Source organism: Passer montanus, unplaced genomic scaffold (genome assembly GCF_014805655.1).
Source record: "Passer montanus isolate IOZ18808 unplaced genomic scaffold, ASM1480565v1 scaffold10, whole genome shotgun sequence".
Taxonomy (NCBI): domain Eukaryota; kingdom Metazoa; phylum Chordata; class Aves; order Passeriformes; family Passeridae; genus Passer; species Passer montanus.
Window position 1 is genome coordinate 20744235 of NW_024356505.1, and position 20371 is coordinate 20764605.

Below are 20371 nucleotides of genomic sequence, written 5' to 3' on the forward strand. Positions count from 1 at the left end.
AGGTTCAAGCCTCCAGAACCATTAGTCAAGCACTTGTCACCATGATGTGGGAGCTGCCCATGGTGTACCTGTTTGATCCTCACAGCTGGGAGGGCACTGCACACTGGTGGAGTGGTGTGGCCACAAACTCCACTGGGCTCCTGCTCCTGCTGAGCTAAGTAGCTCTCAATGTGCATCTCTGAAACCCATGCCTGTGCAGGTACTGTGAGAACAAGCCTTTTCCTGCTTAGACATCTTTTCCAGCATCTGGTCCAGAGCAGATCTCCCATGGGCCAGAAGAGCTGCTGAAGATCTGTCGCAGCCTCCTTTGCCTCACTTCTTCTGAGCCTTCTTGCCATCTCCACCTCTGGCAGCCCAGGGTCTTCCCCAGTCTTGGATGGTGAGATCCTCCTGGGTCTCATCACCTTAGGCCATGCCTTTGGAAGCTGCTGTTCTGCATGCACACCTCCCTGAGTAACTATTTATGGGTTGCTTCATGCTGTAAGTATGTGCACTCAGAAGTTTTGAACCTGTTCTTACACAAGGGAAGCTCTGGAAAGCAAACTGCTGATATTCTAAGGTGGTAAGAATTAGTCTGAGAATTTGGGAGTCAAGCTGCTCATCATTTCCCAAGAAATAAGAATGTTGTATTCTGTTCTATTCACCCAGTTTCAGGGATGATCAGGACGTTTTGACTACATCTTTGCTTTTTTTTTTTAAAACAAGGCTGTTGCTATGCAGCTGATTGCAGTAAAGAGGCCTTTCACAAGAGGATAATCAGGGCAGCAAGAAAATATCCATGAAGTATTTTGGATTAGCCCACAGTTTTTATCAGGCTAAAATGGAAGTAAAGCTTCTTCTGTAAGCAAATCTTGTAGAATTGTAAAAGAACTGTAAGATCTGTGAGTTGCTTTTCATTATAACAGCCTTGTCTTCATCTACAGCACCTGATAAGCTCATGCTTGTTTAAACAGCTGCCAAAATCTGCCATGTTAGTCATATGGGATCTCACTGAGATAATTACCATCCTGCTCCAACAGTGGTAGAGTATGGGAAAATTCTAACATTCAGTGATTAAGTAAAACATGCCATGTTGTAGTATTTCCCCAAAGAAATTGCCTGCTGCTTCCTAGCACACTTCTGATGGATAGAAATGATTATGTTTACTGAATATCGTATGCTAATGACCTTCTTAAGGTATCAGAGTTGTTTTCTTATCTGTCCCAACACTAGCAGTTGTGAAAAGTAGTTCAAACATAATCAAAGTATGAGAGGGGCTCTGCAACTCATCTAAGTCATGCTGTGCTTCTGCCCTAAAATGTGATGTATTGAAGAACAGTAGTTTAGTGATTGACAAAGAGATGACTGCACACAGCAGTTTTAAAAGAATTATACTAAGTGAACATTTGATCTGTTGAAATCAATAAAAAACAGTTAGAGCATCCAGAATTTCTGCTAGTCTGAGCTCACCAATAATTGTTGCTAAATTACTATGTTTAGTGGGGGGGGGGGGGGGGAAGACAGCTACAAATGCCTTCTTTTCCTAAATGTCATGTACAGTTAGTGTTAGTGTCCTGCAAGCTCCTTGATGGCAGAAGAAAAATATTTGGGGATGCTTGTTCATCATGTCCAGTATTTTGTGGGGAAGAAAAAGTGAAAGACTTTTATGCTTACTTTATATGGATTCTCCCTTGCAGAAATGGGCACAGCCTGGCACAGGTTAACAGCAGTTTCTCTTACAGAAACCAGGGCACTGTATAGTTTAATAATGAAGCCAAATTGCTTTCTCAGAATCCTTTATTTATTCCAGGTATAAAGTGGACTGCAGCATTCCCAGCAGCTTGTTATTTCTCTTTGTAATGATAATTCACTTTCTTATGTCAGTCATTTGTCACGTGGTGGCTTGGTGGTCGTATGTATGACGTCATTTACTTGGACTTTTAGGAGTGACATCATATGTACGGCTGCTAAACTGCTGCATGGGACATCAAACTGTTTTCTTCTGAAGAATTCAGTGCATTTTTAAGCAATGATCACATTGATTATTGTGAATTATTTATTTCTCCTTAATAAAGAATGTTTTTAAATTAATGAGGCATTCCTTTATTGTATAAACAGCATCTATATTTCCATCTGAAGTATCTGGTGAATGGATGGGAAGGCTTTTTAATGTGCATTAATGAACAATGAACATTTAAAATTTGTTCCATATTTTATAGATTCAATATTTGTAGGTAGTTGAAGTGAAGATTAATTGACTTTGGCTTTTTTGTGGTACAAATGTGTCTTTTAAGTCTTAATTTCTAAAATACATTGACATAACAATCAAAACATAGTAGAAGAAGTGAGTCGAAATTATTAATTCCATGAGAATTTATACAAACACTGATACACAGATATTCATGGAACATTCCCAACCTCTCCCATTAACACAATACAGACTAAACTTTCTCTCCCATGTAGCTATACCCAAGCTCCTGCTACTTCTGAAAAGAGAATAATGACCCAGAGATGTCTTCCTGCCCCATTTGTCTTTTTCTGACTGCTACAGTATAGAGTGAGGGAGACTAAAACAAGTGATAACATCTGGCATCACAAACTGCATCAAAACTCTTATCTGACTGAAGGCAGGTACATAAAGGCTGGATCATCAGCCCACTGGACTGACTTTGGGGGATCAGGCTTTAAATTCTGGGTGGTAGACATGGGGATTCTCTTTTGTATGGTAAAAACCCCAGTATTTGAAACAGGGATATGACTTCTCCACCTCCAGCAAGCCACAAAATTTATATTTCATTAATCTGCTGAAGTGGTAATCTGATTTAAATGGAGAAGAAAATTGTGTTCAAGCTTCCAAGGCCAGCTTTTCAAATCTAGGTAAACAAAAATGAGGAATAGCAATCAAAGGAAAGAGTAGATTTAAAGGGCATATCACAGATGAATAATCCCAGTGACATACCTATGTATAACCCCCTAATTTGATTTCACACACAAACTATTCAATTACATAAAAAGTGCCAGGAAATATTTTTGGGGAATTACCTTTGGAAATCTGAGTAATTGTGTTTAGTAGAAAGGAAAAGAAAAAAGAAAAAACAAATTTGAGACAACTATAAATCTAGTGTTATTATTCCAACTCTTATCCAAACTTGCTTTCATTTTACCGGAGGCCATTAGTGATTTCCACTGATGAGTTTTAGTGACAAAGCTCATCCATATTTTTATCTGTCTGAGAAACTTCTGGCCTAAATGTGGGCAGTAGAAATTTTGCTGGCAATTTCAGCTGCTCCACGATTGCCTTGTGCAGGGGCAGTAGAATTAGCCTCCTGCTTGCATGGCTGAGCACTCTTACATAATTTTGTACACAATGCAAGACATTTAATCTATCCATCATCACACGTACTCTCTACTTCCAAGTGTCAGAATATTCTCATTAAACTTTACCCAACAAGAGCCAACTTCTTCAGGAATTAAACACTGCAAGTAACAAAACCATCTATAAGAATACTGCTATTTTAGTGTCCAAATTGTGTTTCACCCCTCAAAATCATCATCCCACACATGTATGTGTTCACAAACTGGCCCAGAATTGCAGAGAAATTATCAAGAAGAAGGCATTGACACAGAAGTCCTCCTGGCATCCTGTGATGAAACTGTTATTTCTGTCTTGAGTACAAACAGTTTGGAACTGTGGTATTATTCAAAATAAGAATGGGAAAAAATAGCATGCAACACCTACTAATCACTTCAGAGAAGCACCAGTGCCTGTGTCATGGACATAGACACGAAGGGCTAAGACAAAGCTGAGGTTGTCTGAAGAACCTCATCTCCACTTTCCTGTGCTGGATTTAGGATTTTGCTTGGCTGTTTTTTAAACTATTCTTGGGGACTCCAGCTGCTCCCCTTAGTCTTTTTAAAGCTAAGGGATCTGTGATGTTTGTCTTTGCTTCCGTATTTCCTGTTCTGACTTTCTAGATACTTAGTTTTTCACTTGGATGGCCAGATGAAATGTTTCAAATGGCTTCATTGTCCAAATATATCTTGAAGGGAGGGGGAGAGGGTGATGTATACATGCATCTAAAATTTATATAGCATTATCTCTGCCAGAAAATATTTTCATTCTTATTCCTCCTACTTTTATTTCAAGCACCTACTTAAGTACAACAAGATTAACTGCCTCCATGTCCTCCAGCTAGCAGGTGTATACAGTTGAAAACTTCTGTGTCAAAAGAGATGGTGAATGAGATGCGATTGAGATGAGATAAGATGAGATGAGACTATAAAAACATAATTGATTTGATATAAGAGTATAAAAAGATTAAACTGACATGGTATGATACAGAAGCTCAGGATAAAAGTAACGGCTTTTTTTCAATGAAGTCAAACACGCTTTGGTTTTGCTGTGTATTTACAAGGGTGATTTAGCATGCAAATGGGGAGGAAAAGTAATGTATTGATGGAATACAACTGCCTGTGATGTGACATAAGAAAGGGACAGCAAAATGTAAGGAGTAAGCCGATATTTGAACTTTCAAACCTGTCATGTTTTAAGTTCAAACAACTAAAAAATGCATGCCTAAAGATCTCTGTATTAGCATTTGCTGTTAAAAAGGTCAAGTTTGTGTGTTTACAAGAGTCCTAGATTTTGAAGCAGCCTGCAAATTAATCTGGATGTGTTTGTGATGGCTTTAGTACCATTTAGTACAGGGGAAAACAGAGGGTCATGCTAGGAAAGTGCTACAACGATGTTGTTTATGAGTGGGGAAGCAGAGGAACTCATCTTTTACTATCACCTTCAAGCAAAGAAGAGTCATGATACAGGATTGAGGCAGAACAGAAGAAACTAAAGCTCCACACTTTCATTTCCATTCACAGACCATGGCTGCACAAGGCGGGGAGGGAAGGAGGGATGGATGGATGGATGGATGGATGGATGGATGGATGGATGGATGGATGGATGGATGGATGGGTGGATGGTAGGCAAAAGAATATAACTGACCTCTCTAGTTGAGATCTTTGCCTTCCAAAGGCAGTGATCCTTTCCTTTAACAGGCAAGCAGTTCAGAGTGGGATCATTCAGAAGATGCCAATATATCAAAGAGGACCTTGCTATTTAGGCTATCAAATTTAGGGAGTCTGCTTGGGTACTGAACTAGGAGCTAAGGTATCATGGTTTAAACTCTACCTTCTTTGACCTTAACTGTTGCAGAAGCTCAAAGCAAAGGTTGTGGCACTGAGGTATTTTGTCTGCACTGTCTAGAGTTAAATAAGCACAAGTGAACAGAAATACATGGGTTTAATAGAAAATTTTCTTGAAGACACTAAATTAAATTAAAATATTTTGATGACTTTATCAAGTATTTAATGACCCTCTCTTCACCAAGAAAAATGGCTTGGTTAAAATATTATGTGTTCATGAGGTAAACTAATAAAAATCAGCATTTACTTTGTAAGTAGTACAAGGCCCATCATAATGATAAACATATATGCAAATAAAAGGCCTTTCAGGAATGAGTAAAAGAAATTTCTGGTCCTCACTTGTTTAAAATTCAATCCCCTTTGTTTATCCAGTTGTACTAACAGCTTTTCCTTTCCATACAGAGAATTGTTCCAAGTCTTTCTTCTACTGTAAATTATACTGATCCTACATTAGAGCCTGTAGTAACTGAAAATTCAGTCATACGGCAGAAGATAATAGATTCGCAGTTCAAATGTTATGAGAGGATGAACAGAGCTCCTCCATACAAGAAAAAAGGTAAAAAGGGTTTTTTAAGAATCTGTATTTTGCTCAGTGTGGTTATATAACTATAAAGAAATATTTTCTTCTCTATACTAACCCATAGTCTTCCTCAGGGTGCAGTTTCCTTTCACAAGCAGTAATCAAATTCACACTTAGCATCCTGCTAAGTGCAAAGAAAGGAAAAAGTCTGGAAGGAGCTCAGGGAATAACAGCTCTTCCTTCCTCTGTCACCTACATTTCTGGCTCAGTACTTTGCTGCTTGAATCTCTCTTGTTCTTGTTTGTGGAATAACATTTTCCTGAACTTCTCAGCAAGGTCACACCTGATTGTGAATCCTAAATATAAATGTTTTTCTGTTTGCTCCATTCAGTGTTTCAATTTTTTGCCATGTGTGTATTGACTGCTGGGTATTGTGCTCTGTACCAGCACAAGTTCCACATATTCTATATTTGGCAGCAACAAAAGGAAAAAGAGGTTTATAAAACACCGAGACTTATAAAAGAGGTTTGTAAGACATCTTTATTGAATACAAGGCATAGGTGAAGATAATAAAAAGGGAAATGACATATAATAGTGGTGCTGCAATTCCATTTAATGCAACATTTCTGTTTGGGACTGAGAGTTTTGGTCATTTTTTCTCACACAAGATATGAATGAAGATATGAGGAGCTAGAGAAAAAAATATCACAGGAACTGTGAGACATTTGCAAGCAAACAACAGATAATGAGGACATAGTTTAAAGGGAAAATATATTTTAAACAATTAACAAAAACACCTAACCTAATAGTGGTGTTGCAGATAATGTGGGATTTTTTGTAATACAAGAATAAAGACATTTCTACTGCTCTTATCTTAAAATTTTTACAGGGATCTGTAAGACTCAAACAAGAGTTAAATATTAAGATAGATAATCAGGTATTGATGCAGAAATATTTGGGAATGAATATAGAGATTCCCACTGCTTAAAATAGGTTTTAATTCAGGTGAATAATACCCACAAGCAGTTAAACAGGATTGTTGGATACAAGGAATGACGTTTCAGTCATAAATAAGCCTTTTAGTTGCTGGACTTGCAGGGGAAGTAACTTACTGTTTCTTGTTAGATTACTCTTTTAGTCTCTACCTCTATAAACACCAGATTTTTGCATCCATTGACAGTGATCACTGGATTGACCTTTCTTTTGCACTTTCCTTGTATGATAAGTTGCAAAGGGTTGATTTTTCCATCACGAGCTGGGAATCCTTAGGTATTAAGACATGAATTCCTAGTAGAGTTCTCAAGGGCAATGCTATTGCAGGAGGACAGCCTGCATTGCATTCTTCAGCTGGCAGCTAAATTTAAGTGATGCCATTGAGGGCTGCTGGTTCATGGCAACATGCACTTAAGTAATTTATAACTCAGAGTGAGGATAATGGGTGACTACAGAATGGTGCCAGCTAAACTGAAGTTGTGTTCTGAGCTGAAGACATAATAAAACGAGGAGCTCAAGCATATGGAAACACATGACCACCCCTCCAGAACAGCAGTGTGTGCATATATATGTATATGTATACAGAGATAGATAAAGATAAATGTGAGCATATATATATATATATGTATATATCCTGATAATTACCTTGGAAGATTAGCCCATGATGCATAGATTGACCTATGTGATTATTTTTCTTTATCAAGCCAGGCAAAGGATTTAAAGTTTTAAAACTACATATTCCCTCCAACTCCATTTGGCACTACTTTTCAAAAACAAGCTCAAATTGCAATCACTTTCTACTCTTCTTCTTCTTTGATATTACAAAAATGTTCCTAAAAGTTTTTCAGATGCATTTCAAAGATCTAGAAGAACATGACAATGCCTGAAGGAATGATAACAAACTGCTGACACGATGATTGGTTAATTAAGTGAACAAGTAACATTAGCACATTTAACTTAACTGAAAAATATATGTGCATAAAATCTTAGCTAATGAAGAAAAAATGTAGATAAATTTTTTTTTTCTGAAGATCTAATCTGGAAAAAGTAGGTTTTAAATCTTATGGTTTTTATTTTTAATCAACAACTACTTGATTTACAAACAGTTATGGGTGCAAGTTGGAGCAATTCAGATTTTTTTTACAGCTTTCTTGCTTCAATTAGAAAGTTTATCTGTGGATAGTTTGAAAAGCTCTAGAAGTGACTAACTACCCATATGTTAAGAGCTTGCAGTGGTTATTAGCCAACATTCATTTTAATACTTCCTCATGCCCAGAGTGAAAAAAAGCTAAAATGTATCTTCTCATTCTGTTTCACTTTAACCTGATGATCTTGGTGGCAAATACCTTTTCCCCAACACAAACTGGTTTTGAATGGAAAATAACCAGGAAAGGTAAGGGGGGTTTAATATGTTTCTTGTATAAATCCACAATGAGTCATGGTACACATTGCAGGAAGCAGGCTTAGAGAACAATTTCTGAGGACCATGGCATGTACAATCTCTGTAGTGGGGGTCAGCAATGACCTGTGTTCTGCTTCCCAGCTTTGCTGCTGTTTGGGGGCTGGGAACATCCCACAGCCTCAACAGCACCACCCTTCCCAGAAGGGGCATGACAAGGACAGGATCACAACATGCCTACCAAGAGAACATCAACAGGCAGAGTCTGCCTGCTGCGGGTCAGTCTTGCACCTGCTTCACTGGGTTTGTAGTTACATCACCAACCTCTGGTGTTGAACAAGGCAGCAGCCTGACAGGGACCTGTCTCTGATAATGTTGACTTAGCTGGGATGTCTCCACAAATGTTTCCTATCTTTACATTTCAAACTGATTTTCAGACCTGCTGAGCAGCAAAAAGTGAAACAAAAAGTGTATGTCTCACAAGTCTTTGTGTACCAGTGTACATACCTCTAGTGTACATACTTAGAGCTGACAGAAAGAGAATCAAGAAGAGAAATTTGTAGGATTGGACCCTACATTCAAAGTTCAGTTCAACATGCTTTAAAATGTAAATTTCTGGTAAAATGAACACCACTAACATCAGGTCAATAAAAGCAAGTACCTTCTAGTTCCTGAATGCCACTCTGAGTGTTACAATAATAAAAAAATATATTACAAAAAGAAAACTTGATTGCCTGCAGGCAGCAATAATCCTCGAGAGGCTAGAATATAATGGTTCAGGAGGGAATTAACACCTTTTGTGGAATTAACTCTTACAATCTTCTTAAATGTCCAGGTCTGTTCTGCAACCGAACATGGGATGGCTGGTTGTGCTGGGATGACACACCTGCTGGAAGGCTCACTGCTCAGAATTGTCCTGATTATTTTCCAGACTTCGATCCAACTGGTAGAGTATTTCTTTTTACCATTTTATCTATCTCTAAAGGATGTCTTCAGAACATTTGTGCCATTGAGTGGATGTGCTCAATCCAGGAGCATTTTTGCAGCTCTGTGAAATCTCAGAAAATTTGGTTGAAACTAAAACACATCAAGCTTTTGGTTTCTGTAATTAGCATATTTTAATTTTTAAAATATGTTATATTTATTTATATTTATGTAAATGTAACCAATGGATTTATAGAACCTGGTTTATGAAAACGTCAGCTTCTGAATTACAACATCAAGCACCTCATTCTAAGTTTTTTATAATGAAGAGAAGATGCTTATGTGCTTGAAATATGTATCAGTTTGTTCTTTGTTCAGTTTTTATTGGAAAATATAATTTTATGACAGAAGATAAGCAGAAAAAATGTTCTTTCATTCTCTGAGTTTCAGTCCTTAGCTGAATCATTCATGCAAATACTAGAAGTTGACTGAGACAAGTAAATGAAGAATCTTTAAAAGAAAAAATGAAAAATCAATGCAAGTATTTCTAAATAGATATGAGGAAATATTAGACACAAGTTTAACTCTGCAAAAAGTACTGTTTGAAGAGAGACACAATTGTGTGTTCCTTGCTCAGAACACGTTGCTTCTAGGTGGTGCTTGATGGCACAGTGTGCTAAATTCAACATAGTCACAATGCCCCACTTGCAGTTAAAATCTAAGAAATTAAACATTTGGGAGAGAGGGTGCATAAATCTGAAAATTTTCAGCAAGCTTAACCCAAATGCATGTGCCCAACTGGAAATAAAGGAAGCAAACTATTGCATAGCTGTGAGTTAATTATCCAGCACCATTAGCTAAAACTGTTGATTTTTTGAGCTTATTGCTTATTTAGAAACTGAGGAGTTTCCAGGTTGAATCAAACCCCGTACACATTTTGCTGAATCTCATTTACAATACCAGCCAGATTGATTGTTATTTCTGTTCTTCATAAATCAAGCTGTCCATAATTAAAGAATTCAGCAAGTTGCAAATTTCCAACATCAGACCTAGTCTGACCTCCATTCAATCTCTTGTGAAGGAATGTTCCTCTTTCTAATGGAAGTAGGCATCGGACAGGATGGATTGAAGGAAATCTGTTTGCTCAGGAATCCTGTGCTTGGAAAGTGAGTTGAAACTAAAAGGTCACTATTCTCTTCCTGTGGAAACACCCTGAGACCAACCCAATACATCTTTACAGCAAGTTAGACCCCTGAGACAGACAATGGGCACCAAATCATAAGGTCTTGTCTTTTGTGCCCTTTCTTCACAAGACTTGATCTCTTTTCTGTACAGTGTCATAGTTTTCAAGAAGGAGCCTTGGAGCAGGGTCACGCTCATGGCTCTTCATTGGAGCGCCTGGGGACAACAGACTGAGAAGCTGAGACCCTCAACTGCAGGGCTGCCTTTCACTCAGGTCTCCATCTCTGTGGACCAGTAGGCTATTTGCACAAAAGAGTCCAAAAGAGCATTTTAGAAGAATTGGACAAACTTGGTTCAGTTCCCACACAGAAGTGCCCAAATTCAGGAACGAGCCTGAGACTCCGAATCCTGAGGTTGCACAAGATTTTTCCTGCATGCATATTAAAACTGCCTCTGAGATGTGGTCTGTACCTTCTTCTTCAGACCCCATTTTACTCATTATATCCTTCCCACACAGCAACAGCCCTCCTTATGACTAGGAAGATTTACTACAAGTCTTTTCCTTTCCCTGCTTCCATGGTTTTCAACTAAGAAAAAAATATATGGCACTAACAGTCTTAATTTATGTATACTCCATGCAATGCTCAGCTTGTACCTGCAAAGGTGGGTGATGGGCAGCCTTGTGATCACAGAAATGACTGAAGGTCCTCATCCTTCATACATGGGGGTGATTTCAGAGCCACTCTCCTACTTGCTCCCCAACCAACTATTCTCAGCTTTTCCTCTTGCCTGTCTCCAGTGACTTGTTCTGAAGTAATTGCTCTGCTACAACAGCACTCTTTAAAGAAACACTTGAAGCCATCCATGGAGAAGCATCTCACTCCACTTACTAATGTTCCTTAACAGCAAGGCCTGTGGCTTGTACAGTGATTGCAAATCACTCCTTAATGTACAAATGCTTGTCATGAAGTCTGGCCTACAGTGTCATACTGCAGTTCCTCTTTCTGGCAAGATTTAAAAGTTGAAATTTGGGAATTTTTTTTAGTATTCCTGTTCTCTGTACACAGCCATAGGAAGAAAAGTCTCCTCCAGTAATTAATTTCCTAGTGTTCTCTCTGCTGTCCTCTATAGGAGCAATACCTGTGGTCTTCTGGACCCAGAATTTTTCTTTGACACATTTCTCTTCTCCTCGTCAGCGCCTCTGTCAACCTCTTTGCCTGCATCCTGGTCAGTCAACCCTGTTTCCCAGTTTTGGCAGCAGCTCAGCATCTCGTGGTTGAGCCAGAGCTGCTTTCCTAGAATAGCTGCTGAGTAACCCAGCATGTGTTACAGATGTGGCATCAAACCAGTGGGTAGTCAGCCTTGCTTTACAGGTGGCTGGTTGTCACACAGAGACTTAATAAAGTAGGAGGGAGACAAGAAATAAGGGGGGATGTCTACAAGTCTGTCAGCTGCTAATGAAAGTGGCTGCCACTACCAGGTGGCCAAAAGCACAGACTGAACTGTCCTGAGAAGTCTATCAGGTTTTGTATCACAAGTCATTATTTCCTTTGGTACCTTATTCATGTTAAACAAAATACATTCCACTTTTCTGCTGAAAAACAGAAACTTCATCCTAAAAAATAGCAATTTTCCATGATGAAAACTGTAGTGACTGTCAAATTTCCTCCCCATCGAGTCTCTGATATCCAAATGCCTCAGTATGTGGCATATATGGAAGTAACCCCATGGATTTCTGAAATAAGTATTTCATGCGGTGTTGTTTTGGGCTGCACCATGATCTGCAAAACCACGCGTATCAGCTAATTGATGGCTATGTCACTTCACTAAGATGCCATGTATAGCTTTGAAACCTGGAATAAAATAATGTCTTTCCTCTGTATTTTTTGCTTTGACACATCATTTATAATTGGAAAAGTGAAACAATATTGTCAGCATAGGATCGAATCCTGCTCCCATCTATATCTGTGGGTGCCAAATACCAGCCCTCTGTATCTGATTCCCAACAACATTCAGCACCGATGCCAAGAAGAAATTGATGGAGTATGTCAGAAAGTAAAAAAGGTGAAATTGTATTCTGAAGAAAAGAACACAAACAAAGTGAAGGAGAACATGCTCAGTGCTCAGTTCATTTTCTGTCTGACAACTTCACAGTTAGCTACCAAGTGTAGTCCCACCTATTTCACTGAACTTAGATCAGTTCTTACTAGACAGGAATCTGTGTTCTGAAAGAAACAATCTCTTTCTCGCAGTGCACATCATGCACAATGTGATAATGCATAAAAACAAATCAATTTGTCTGGAAAACATAACAAGACCTACTGCTTTATGCCAGTGACAGCAGGAAATTCATTGTCTCATCCTTTTCTGGCTGTGAAGCTCTGAGCGGGGCTATTTTATATGCTCCTATTCAGGCAACATGCCATTCTCTCAAATTGTATTTTATATTCATATTTTAGACAGGTTAATCTTTCGTATAATCCCTCTCAAATGGTTCCAGATCACACTGAAATTGGTAGGAGTTTAGTTTTTGAGGAATTCAGTATGAAATTCATGCTGGCAATATTCTTACTAATGAAAAAAAAAAATAAGAAAGAACATTGTGGATATAATGGCCTTTAGCAAGGCAGGTTTGCCAAGGGCAACAGGAAGAGCTGAGCCTTGCCCTGTGCCACCTGTGGGCTGTTAGGTTTGTGGCATGGGAGTCCTACATTGCCCACCTCAATGTCCCTGTACAGTGCATTTAGTCAGGATAATTTTGGTGCAGTCATATAGCAAGAGAGCCAAATGTGGAAGTTTTTTTTGTGGCTGACACCCCTTTTCATCTCAGTTTCACTCTCTTTACTTTTTGGCAGAAAGCAGTGTTTAAGGGCAGCATCCACCCCACTTTGTGAACCAAAGGTGCATTTAGCAAAACTCCCTTAAGTTCTCTGCTTTTTTGGGTTTCTGTCTTTGGTTCCATTTTGAAAACTATTACTCATAACTCTTCATGTAGTTCCAGGAGAAGAGCTTCTAGAAGTGCAATTTGGAAGCAAATCCATAAGTAATTAGATTATTATTAATCAGATTATGATTAATGTGCTGTTGCCTCTTACAACTGAAGAACATGCCTTTCCTTCCTGCTGTGACACTGTGAGAAGACTTCTTTTGCTGCCACAAAATCTAAATTTTGACTGCTTTTAACTAATATAGATAGTTCTGGATTTCTGCTTGTCCTATTTTCTGATCTTGAAGGATATACTTTAGACAATTAGGAAAAGACAAATCTGAACTCTTTGTCCAGCTGCTTCTTTTCTCCTTAACCTTCTCTGTATTTCTGTCCTCCTCCTTACCAAGTTTGACATCTGTGTCTTACAAATCAATTCCTATCCCCATACTGCCCAATATCACTCTTATACAGATTCTAGCTCTGTTGTCTAAGACATTCTGAAGACAGTGATAATCCTTCATTTACTAGGACACTGGAATTGAAGTTTTCTAGGATCTCCATTGCATTATATGAGATTATTTTTTTCATTTTTGAAAAAGTTTCTTCCAGAACATTTTACCGAATATGTGAGTAAATCAGATGTGCAACATCAACTATTCCTTCATCTGCAAAAGTAAGCACTGCACAGGTCTATCCAAACAATAGCAAAGAATTGAGTGTCTGGTATGTGCTGAGCATGACTGCAACAGGGGAGAACTTCTTTCTCCTTCCATCTTATAAATGAGCAATAAACAAAAAACTGATGTTGGCTCCTTTAACATCTGCTAGCTATAGCTCTGGTCTAATTGTGAAAAGCCTGATTGATAGTGCTATCATGTTATTCCAGAGATATTAAGATATTTGTTACATATAGATGACTTAGGGTTTTTTAATCAGCATATGATTCATAAAACACTATTTGTGGCACAAGCAATACCCATGCAAATAATTGCTACTGGTTAATCTTTCAAGACACTTCACTGCTCCCACAAAACTTCCTTTGTGGATGAGATTGCTTGCATCCATTTTTCCCAGACAGTTCTTGAAGTGTCTGTCTCTCTCAGTTAACTGCAAAGATTCTGCACAGCTGCCTATGAAATATGTAACTTCAAGGTTCCTACAATCAGGTGAGATCAGTACAATGTGATGTCACTGTTCTTCCACTTTGAATAATGCAATGCCTAAGCAGTGTCCCATCCTAGCTCATAAGGTGCAGACAGAGCCTAAAAATTAGTGTTTACACAGTATTTTAATAATCTCAAAGCCCATACTTTCATTTAGCCATGCTAGTGTTGTCTTACCCATCCTTGCACATGTGCATTTTTTCAGACTTTACCATATCTTCTGGTTAGCACAAAGAACCAACACATGCCCAGGTTCAATATCCCCCACCTGCTACTGGGCCACTCTAGAATAACTTGCAGTGTAACAGTGGTTGGATTGCAGCTTTGTTTCTGCATAAAAAGATAGATTTAGAAGAGATGTTTGACCTGTTTGAGTCACTAGGATGGACAGTAAAGAGTGCTTATTCTCCAGTTGTGTATTCTCAAATCCATGGCACATCGGCACTTTCAGAGCAGGATCAGTTTTTAGTAGGATCAGGTTTGTCTGGCTTTAAGGAAAAGTATGAGGTGAAAGGTTTGTCTCTAACTTACAGAGGCCACATTATACTCTGGCAGAGTGCCTACCCAGGCACTGAAGTACAGAGATGATGGATGACATTGCCATACATTCTCTGTAGCAGATTAACAAAAGCCGTGCACTTCACAGAGTGCGCGGGATAATCAGTGCAACGCTTGCACACTGTGTTCCATGGCAGCACAACCATTAATCTTTCATCTGTGACTGAAAACTTTTTCCAGCTTTTGATAGCATCTGGCAAGGAGTAAAAGGGAACATTGCTACATGGGCAGTCTGCGATTATCTCCAAGCTTCAGCTATGGAAGGCTAAAATAACATGTACTGCTCCTCTTGGTATTGTCAATGCAAGTATTGATGTTTAACACGTCCCCCAAAACAATTATTTGAAATCCACGATAATTTCAAAAATTACTGTTGCTGTGTTCTGGAAGATTTTTTTTTCTGCAATGGTACTGTATAAAGTGTATTTATAGTCAGAGTAAAATAACTATGTCTCGCTCCTCTTGGTATTGTCAATGCGCGTATTGATGTTTAACATGTCCCCCAAAACAATTATTTGAAATCCACAATAATTTCAAAAATTATCGTTGCTGTGTTCTGGAGGATTTTTTTTTTCTGCAAGGGCACTGTATAAAGTGTATTTATAGTCAGAGTAAAATAACTCTGTCTATACTATCTTTACCTTACCCATAGGATCAGTTCCTTTCTTTAGGCTTTAGGAGTATGAATCTTACAAATTAATAGAACCATTAATCATCAGATGAAGAAAAGCAAGTGGGAACGTTAACCACAAAAAATGAAAATGTGTTATGTTCAAATGCCTATAGGCTCTGTAAAAGTGTATTGACTGGAAATGCTGATAATCTAAGCATAAAACTAACCAAATTATAGAGCTAGAAAAAGCAAAGATAGACTTTTCAGACTATTTTAAAAGTCAGAATTAAAAAAACATGTTTTTCATAAGTCTCTGTGTCACTATCTAAGAAAACATAAAATAATTGTTTATTATTTTAAAAGTTTATGATCTTATCCTGTCTTTGTTATTTGGGCAAACGTTCCAGTGACCCCCATGTGGCTAATGCTTGAGGAAAAGTCAAAGGAACTGGCCAAAACTTGACATGTGATTAGGAGTGACCATCTGCACCTCAGCGTCCAGGGTGTCCCCAGCGGGCATGTGAGCCTGACGGAGGGACGCAGGCACAGCACACACCTGCAGCTCCAGGCATCCCACAGAGCTGTGCGCTGCAACCAGGGTGTCCCCAGCAGGCGTGTGAGCACACGCCTGCATCTCCAGGCATCCCACAGAGCTGTGCGCTGCTGAAGCCCTGCTGTCACCCACCACAGCAAGAGCACGTGCAGAGGAACACGACCTGGAGCACCATCCATATGGCAGGGCTGTCAGGAAGGATGCCAGAGCCACCTGTGGTGAAGGAGCCAGCACCAGAGACATCTGTGCAGAGGCCAAAACCACATCAGATTACTGAAACAGAGAGCTCTGCAGCCATCTTAAATTAAACTGGACATGTGGGACCAGTGCCAAAACGTTTGTCAGGCTGCTTGTCTCTGTGCCTGCATGCTGTGCAGACCATGAGGAGAGCAAGCAATGCTCCCACTCTGCATGTCAGGATTCCACTGGTGGGGAGGCTGGGAGAAACTTTTCTACACCTCTACCCCCTAGCCTGGGGCTGTTGGCATCTCCAGCACCCAGGCTCTGGTTTATGCATTACTGCCCTTTATTTGCACAATATTTTTAACTCGTTTAACCCTGATACTTGAACCCCTGCACACTTCCTTCAGGTCTGGCATCAGCACCTGTGGTTATTTTCTCCTCCATAAGCTTCTGTCAACAGCTTCTTTAAATGGATTATTATCAACTAGATATTGTGTCTGAATGAAGACTGAGATATATACCCAAGGAGTGCAGTGAAAAAGGAGGCAGCTAAACAAGTTTACCACCAGAAAAGTCTCAGAAAAAAACCAAAACAACCAAACAGCAAGATGTATATTAATTACATAAGTTAAAAATAATTTTGATTCCATTACACACATATTTTATTCCCAAACAAAGAAGTTATTTTAGATGGGGTTTTTTAAGTCATAATATGCATATATTAAAATAACTATTATTGCAATTTATCATCAGAGAGGGCCTCAAAATATTGTGATGAAACTGGAAATTGGTTCCGCCATCCTGAGAGCAACCGAACTTGGTCCAACTACACCCTGTGCAACTCTTTCACCTCTGAAAAATTGAAGGTATGCTGAACATAAAGAGGCAATGGTTGTTTGACAATGTTTTGGGCTGAACTAGCAATAATACATGTGAGAGAGACCAGAATAGTCCTATCTTTCAGCTTTATTTTTTGCACAAGACTTAAATAACATTGCTCTTGAGATTTTAGCTTATCCAAATTCTTCAATGAGTGCTCAAACATCAATACTGGTTTGCTATGAGATGGATAATTTAGTGGTAATTCATGTGACAAGTTTTGCAGTATTTTTCAGAGGCATTTTTAATTCCTATGATTTTCCTTGACTGACCTACAGTTATGAAATAAACTTTTAGAGCCTAAATTTTGCTTTCTGTAACAATAATATTCGAAGATGTTGATGTCTTCTCTGCAGGGCTAATAATATTAATGTAAGTCAAAATTATTTTTCTTAAGCAAAGAGTATTACCCTGTACTCACACTCCTTGAAAAAATATTTATGAAGGTACCATTAATCCAGAAAATCTTACAAGCATGAACACATTTAACTTTGACTTTTACTGAAGTAACTGAGAGTATTTACAATAATGAATTAAGTATTTGTATCAATATTTCCAAAATCAAGGTGCTAAACTGAAAGAGAAGAACTAAATATAAAAGCACCAAAAGAAATGAGGAGACAGATATCTGGGAAAAGCTTTTAAAAATTAAGTTAGGGAAGCTCATAAAAATAAATGTATTTCTCAAATGCAAGTGGAGGTCAAGGAAAATCTGATTACAGAATTGTGACAGAATAATTTGTGACTATATGGAAGAGTGGAAGGAAAAGATTCAAGAAGTGATTTGATTTGGGGTTTGTGTTGGAGAACCTCTTCTTATACAGCCAAAAAGCAGTATGCAGGTAACTCAGCCCAAAGGGCCTTGGAAAAGTCTGTTAGACTAGGCAGGAGGTGAATTTTAAGGGTTTTTGCAATGTGACAAACCATCATGGTAAAATGAGGCTCATCTATGTGACAAGACAAGAATAATAGTAACAATATAAGCTTACAGAGGCATTACGTGGAAGCACCATAAATATATATTTTTTCCAGATGTTGGCACATGTAAGGAGGCAAAAAATGTGATTCTGTTACCTATTATCCATGCCTTCCAGAAGAAGAACTTTGAACATCATTCATGCAGAGAGCAGATAGAATAGAAAGGAAAATTTTATGCACATCGTGATTTTTCTGAAATGAACATTTTGGAAAATGCACAAAGAATCTAATCTTAGAGAAATGCCAAGTTAGTATATGACCTTTAAACCAAGTCTTCAGTAAACAGAAATGTGCTTCATTTGTAGACTATTTCCACTTACCTACACATAATATACTCACTTTACTGAGTCAAAGGTATTACTCTTAGATAATTCTCTTCCCTCAAGTGAAGAAATCTAGAGGAAAAAGGAAGAACATATAAGTTTTCTAAATCCTGGTTAAAAAATCTGAACAAACAAAAATTGTAATGAGTCAGCATGTTGTATAAGTCTTATGTGTCAAGCAAAGCAGAAATTAGTAAAAGCGCTCATTATTTGTTTGAAGTTAACTGAAAATATCAATATGCTATATTTTTGAGACAGATCATTGGAAAAATATTATAGCCAGTTCTTTAAAATGTAATGATATATGTATGTTTTGTTAGCTGACATTTCAGTCCATTTTGATCTGTCATCATTGTTATATTTTAAGGCTTTTTTAAGCATTTGTCATAGTAAATTTGTAGGATGCAATAAAAAAGCAGTTGCTGAGTCCCAAATATACAGTTACTTTAGCACTTGAGAACAGAAAGATAGATAGATAGATTGAATAACCAAGAATCCTCCAGGGTGTACATAAACTTGCATGTAACTATCTGGAGATCTTTCCTACTTGTAGATATTTCAGGCTATATGTCATATAAAAGATAGGTAGAAAAAAATATACTTTTGAACAGGTAATCTGTAAATTAAGTTCAGGCTTTAAGAATATATCCATTTAATGTCATTAAAAAACACAGTAAACATGTAGTATGAAGTGGAACAAATGTCACACGTACACAGGTAAGCCTCTCCCACTACTCTGTATTGGAGAAAGTTGTCTCATCTTCTCCACTCTCAGGCCTGTCCTCTCTGGGATTGCTGGTGCTCTCAGAACAGGTCATTAAGCATTTGTGCTCACTAATAATGCAATGGTTAGTCTTTTTGAAGGATAACTAGGAGACCTAGGTATTTTCAGTAAATATGAATAGTTTTCCATAGCTTGGTGAAGGGTATTTACACTCAGATCATGTCTCTTCTGCGTGGTCAGATCAGTGTAAATGTGACTCTGGTTTAAATCTGAATCAGGCCACCACCACCTAGGTTAATGAATGCAGAAGCTTATTTGAAAGTTACAAAATGTCTTGACACCAAATTACGGAAGATGTGTGCCTTTACTAAGAGGAATGGCTTTGCTTTCTGAATTGTTTTTATATTTGTTCTCAAGGGAAAGTTTAAAATTCCTTGGAAGCACCAAAAAGATGTGAGTGTCAAAACTTCAAGCTACAAAAAGCAATTCATCTAATCACTGAGAAGAGGAAAATTGCTCATGCATAGCAAAATAAAAATGAATGAAATAGAGCTGAAAAGAGAATAAACCCAGCAGAGGAATTAAGACTTCTAGTCTTTTTTTTCCCAGACAGGCTGCTGCTATGTCCTTGCTTTCAGAAAGGAGGCAGAAGAATAAACCCAGCAGAGGAATTAAAACTTCTAGTCTTTTTTTTTTCCCAGACAGGCTGCTGCTATGTCCTTGCTTTCAGAAAGGAGGCAGTGGTGAAGCCTGGCATGGCATTTAGCCTCCTTCACTCCCTCCTCTGACAGATGGCTGATGCTTAAGATCTTGGCTGAGACCAAAGTGTGACATATAAATACCTCAGCATTCTGATGCCCAGGTGCTGTCCTGCAATTTATTTTACAAATGGCATAAAAGATATGGATCAGCCTCCCTTAGAATTCCCTTAGATTTAGTGAAAGCCTAATTATCTGTCCATGGGTACTGGATTCACAGCACTGCCAGAGCACTGAGTTGCCCAGCACCAAGGTTCACACTAATGTGAACGAGAATTTGTCTCAGAATGTGCTGCTCTTGTGTGGTGTGCATTGAGGATAATGGTCATTTCAGCTGCTGCTTTCATGACTCTGAAGGCCTTGGTCACAAGCCCCCTCTGACTTCTCTCCAAAAAGGAGAATCCCAGCCTTTGTACCCACAGAAACTCAACCTCAGCTATTTTGGTTACCTTTTTTCACCTTTCCCTGCTCCTCTGTGTTTGTGGGGTATGGAGACTAGAAGCACACATGCATT

At 38.4% G+C, this 20371-nt stretch overlaps 1 protein-coding gene across 2 annotated transcripts in view; it reads left to right on the forward strand.

Moving 5' to 3' along the window:
* CALCR (calcitonin receptor) overlaps positions 1-20371 on the forward strand; it is a 166299-nt gene that overhangs the window by 98463 nt on the left and 47465 nt on the right. For both annotated transcript variants that reach the window (XM_039707364.1, XM_039707371.1), the window contains exons 3-5: positions 5581-5734; positions 8926-9036; positions 16949-17061. In XM_039707364.1, the coding sequence (XP_039563298.1) occupies positions 5581-5734; positions 8926-9036; positions 16949-17061 (378 nt within the window). The remainder of the gene's footprint in view (positions 1-5580; positions 5735-8925; positions 9037-16948; positions 17062-20371) is intronic.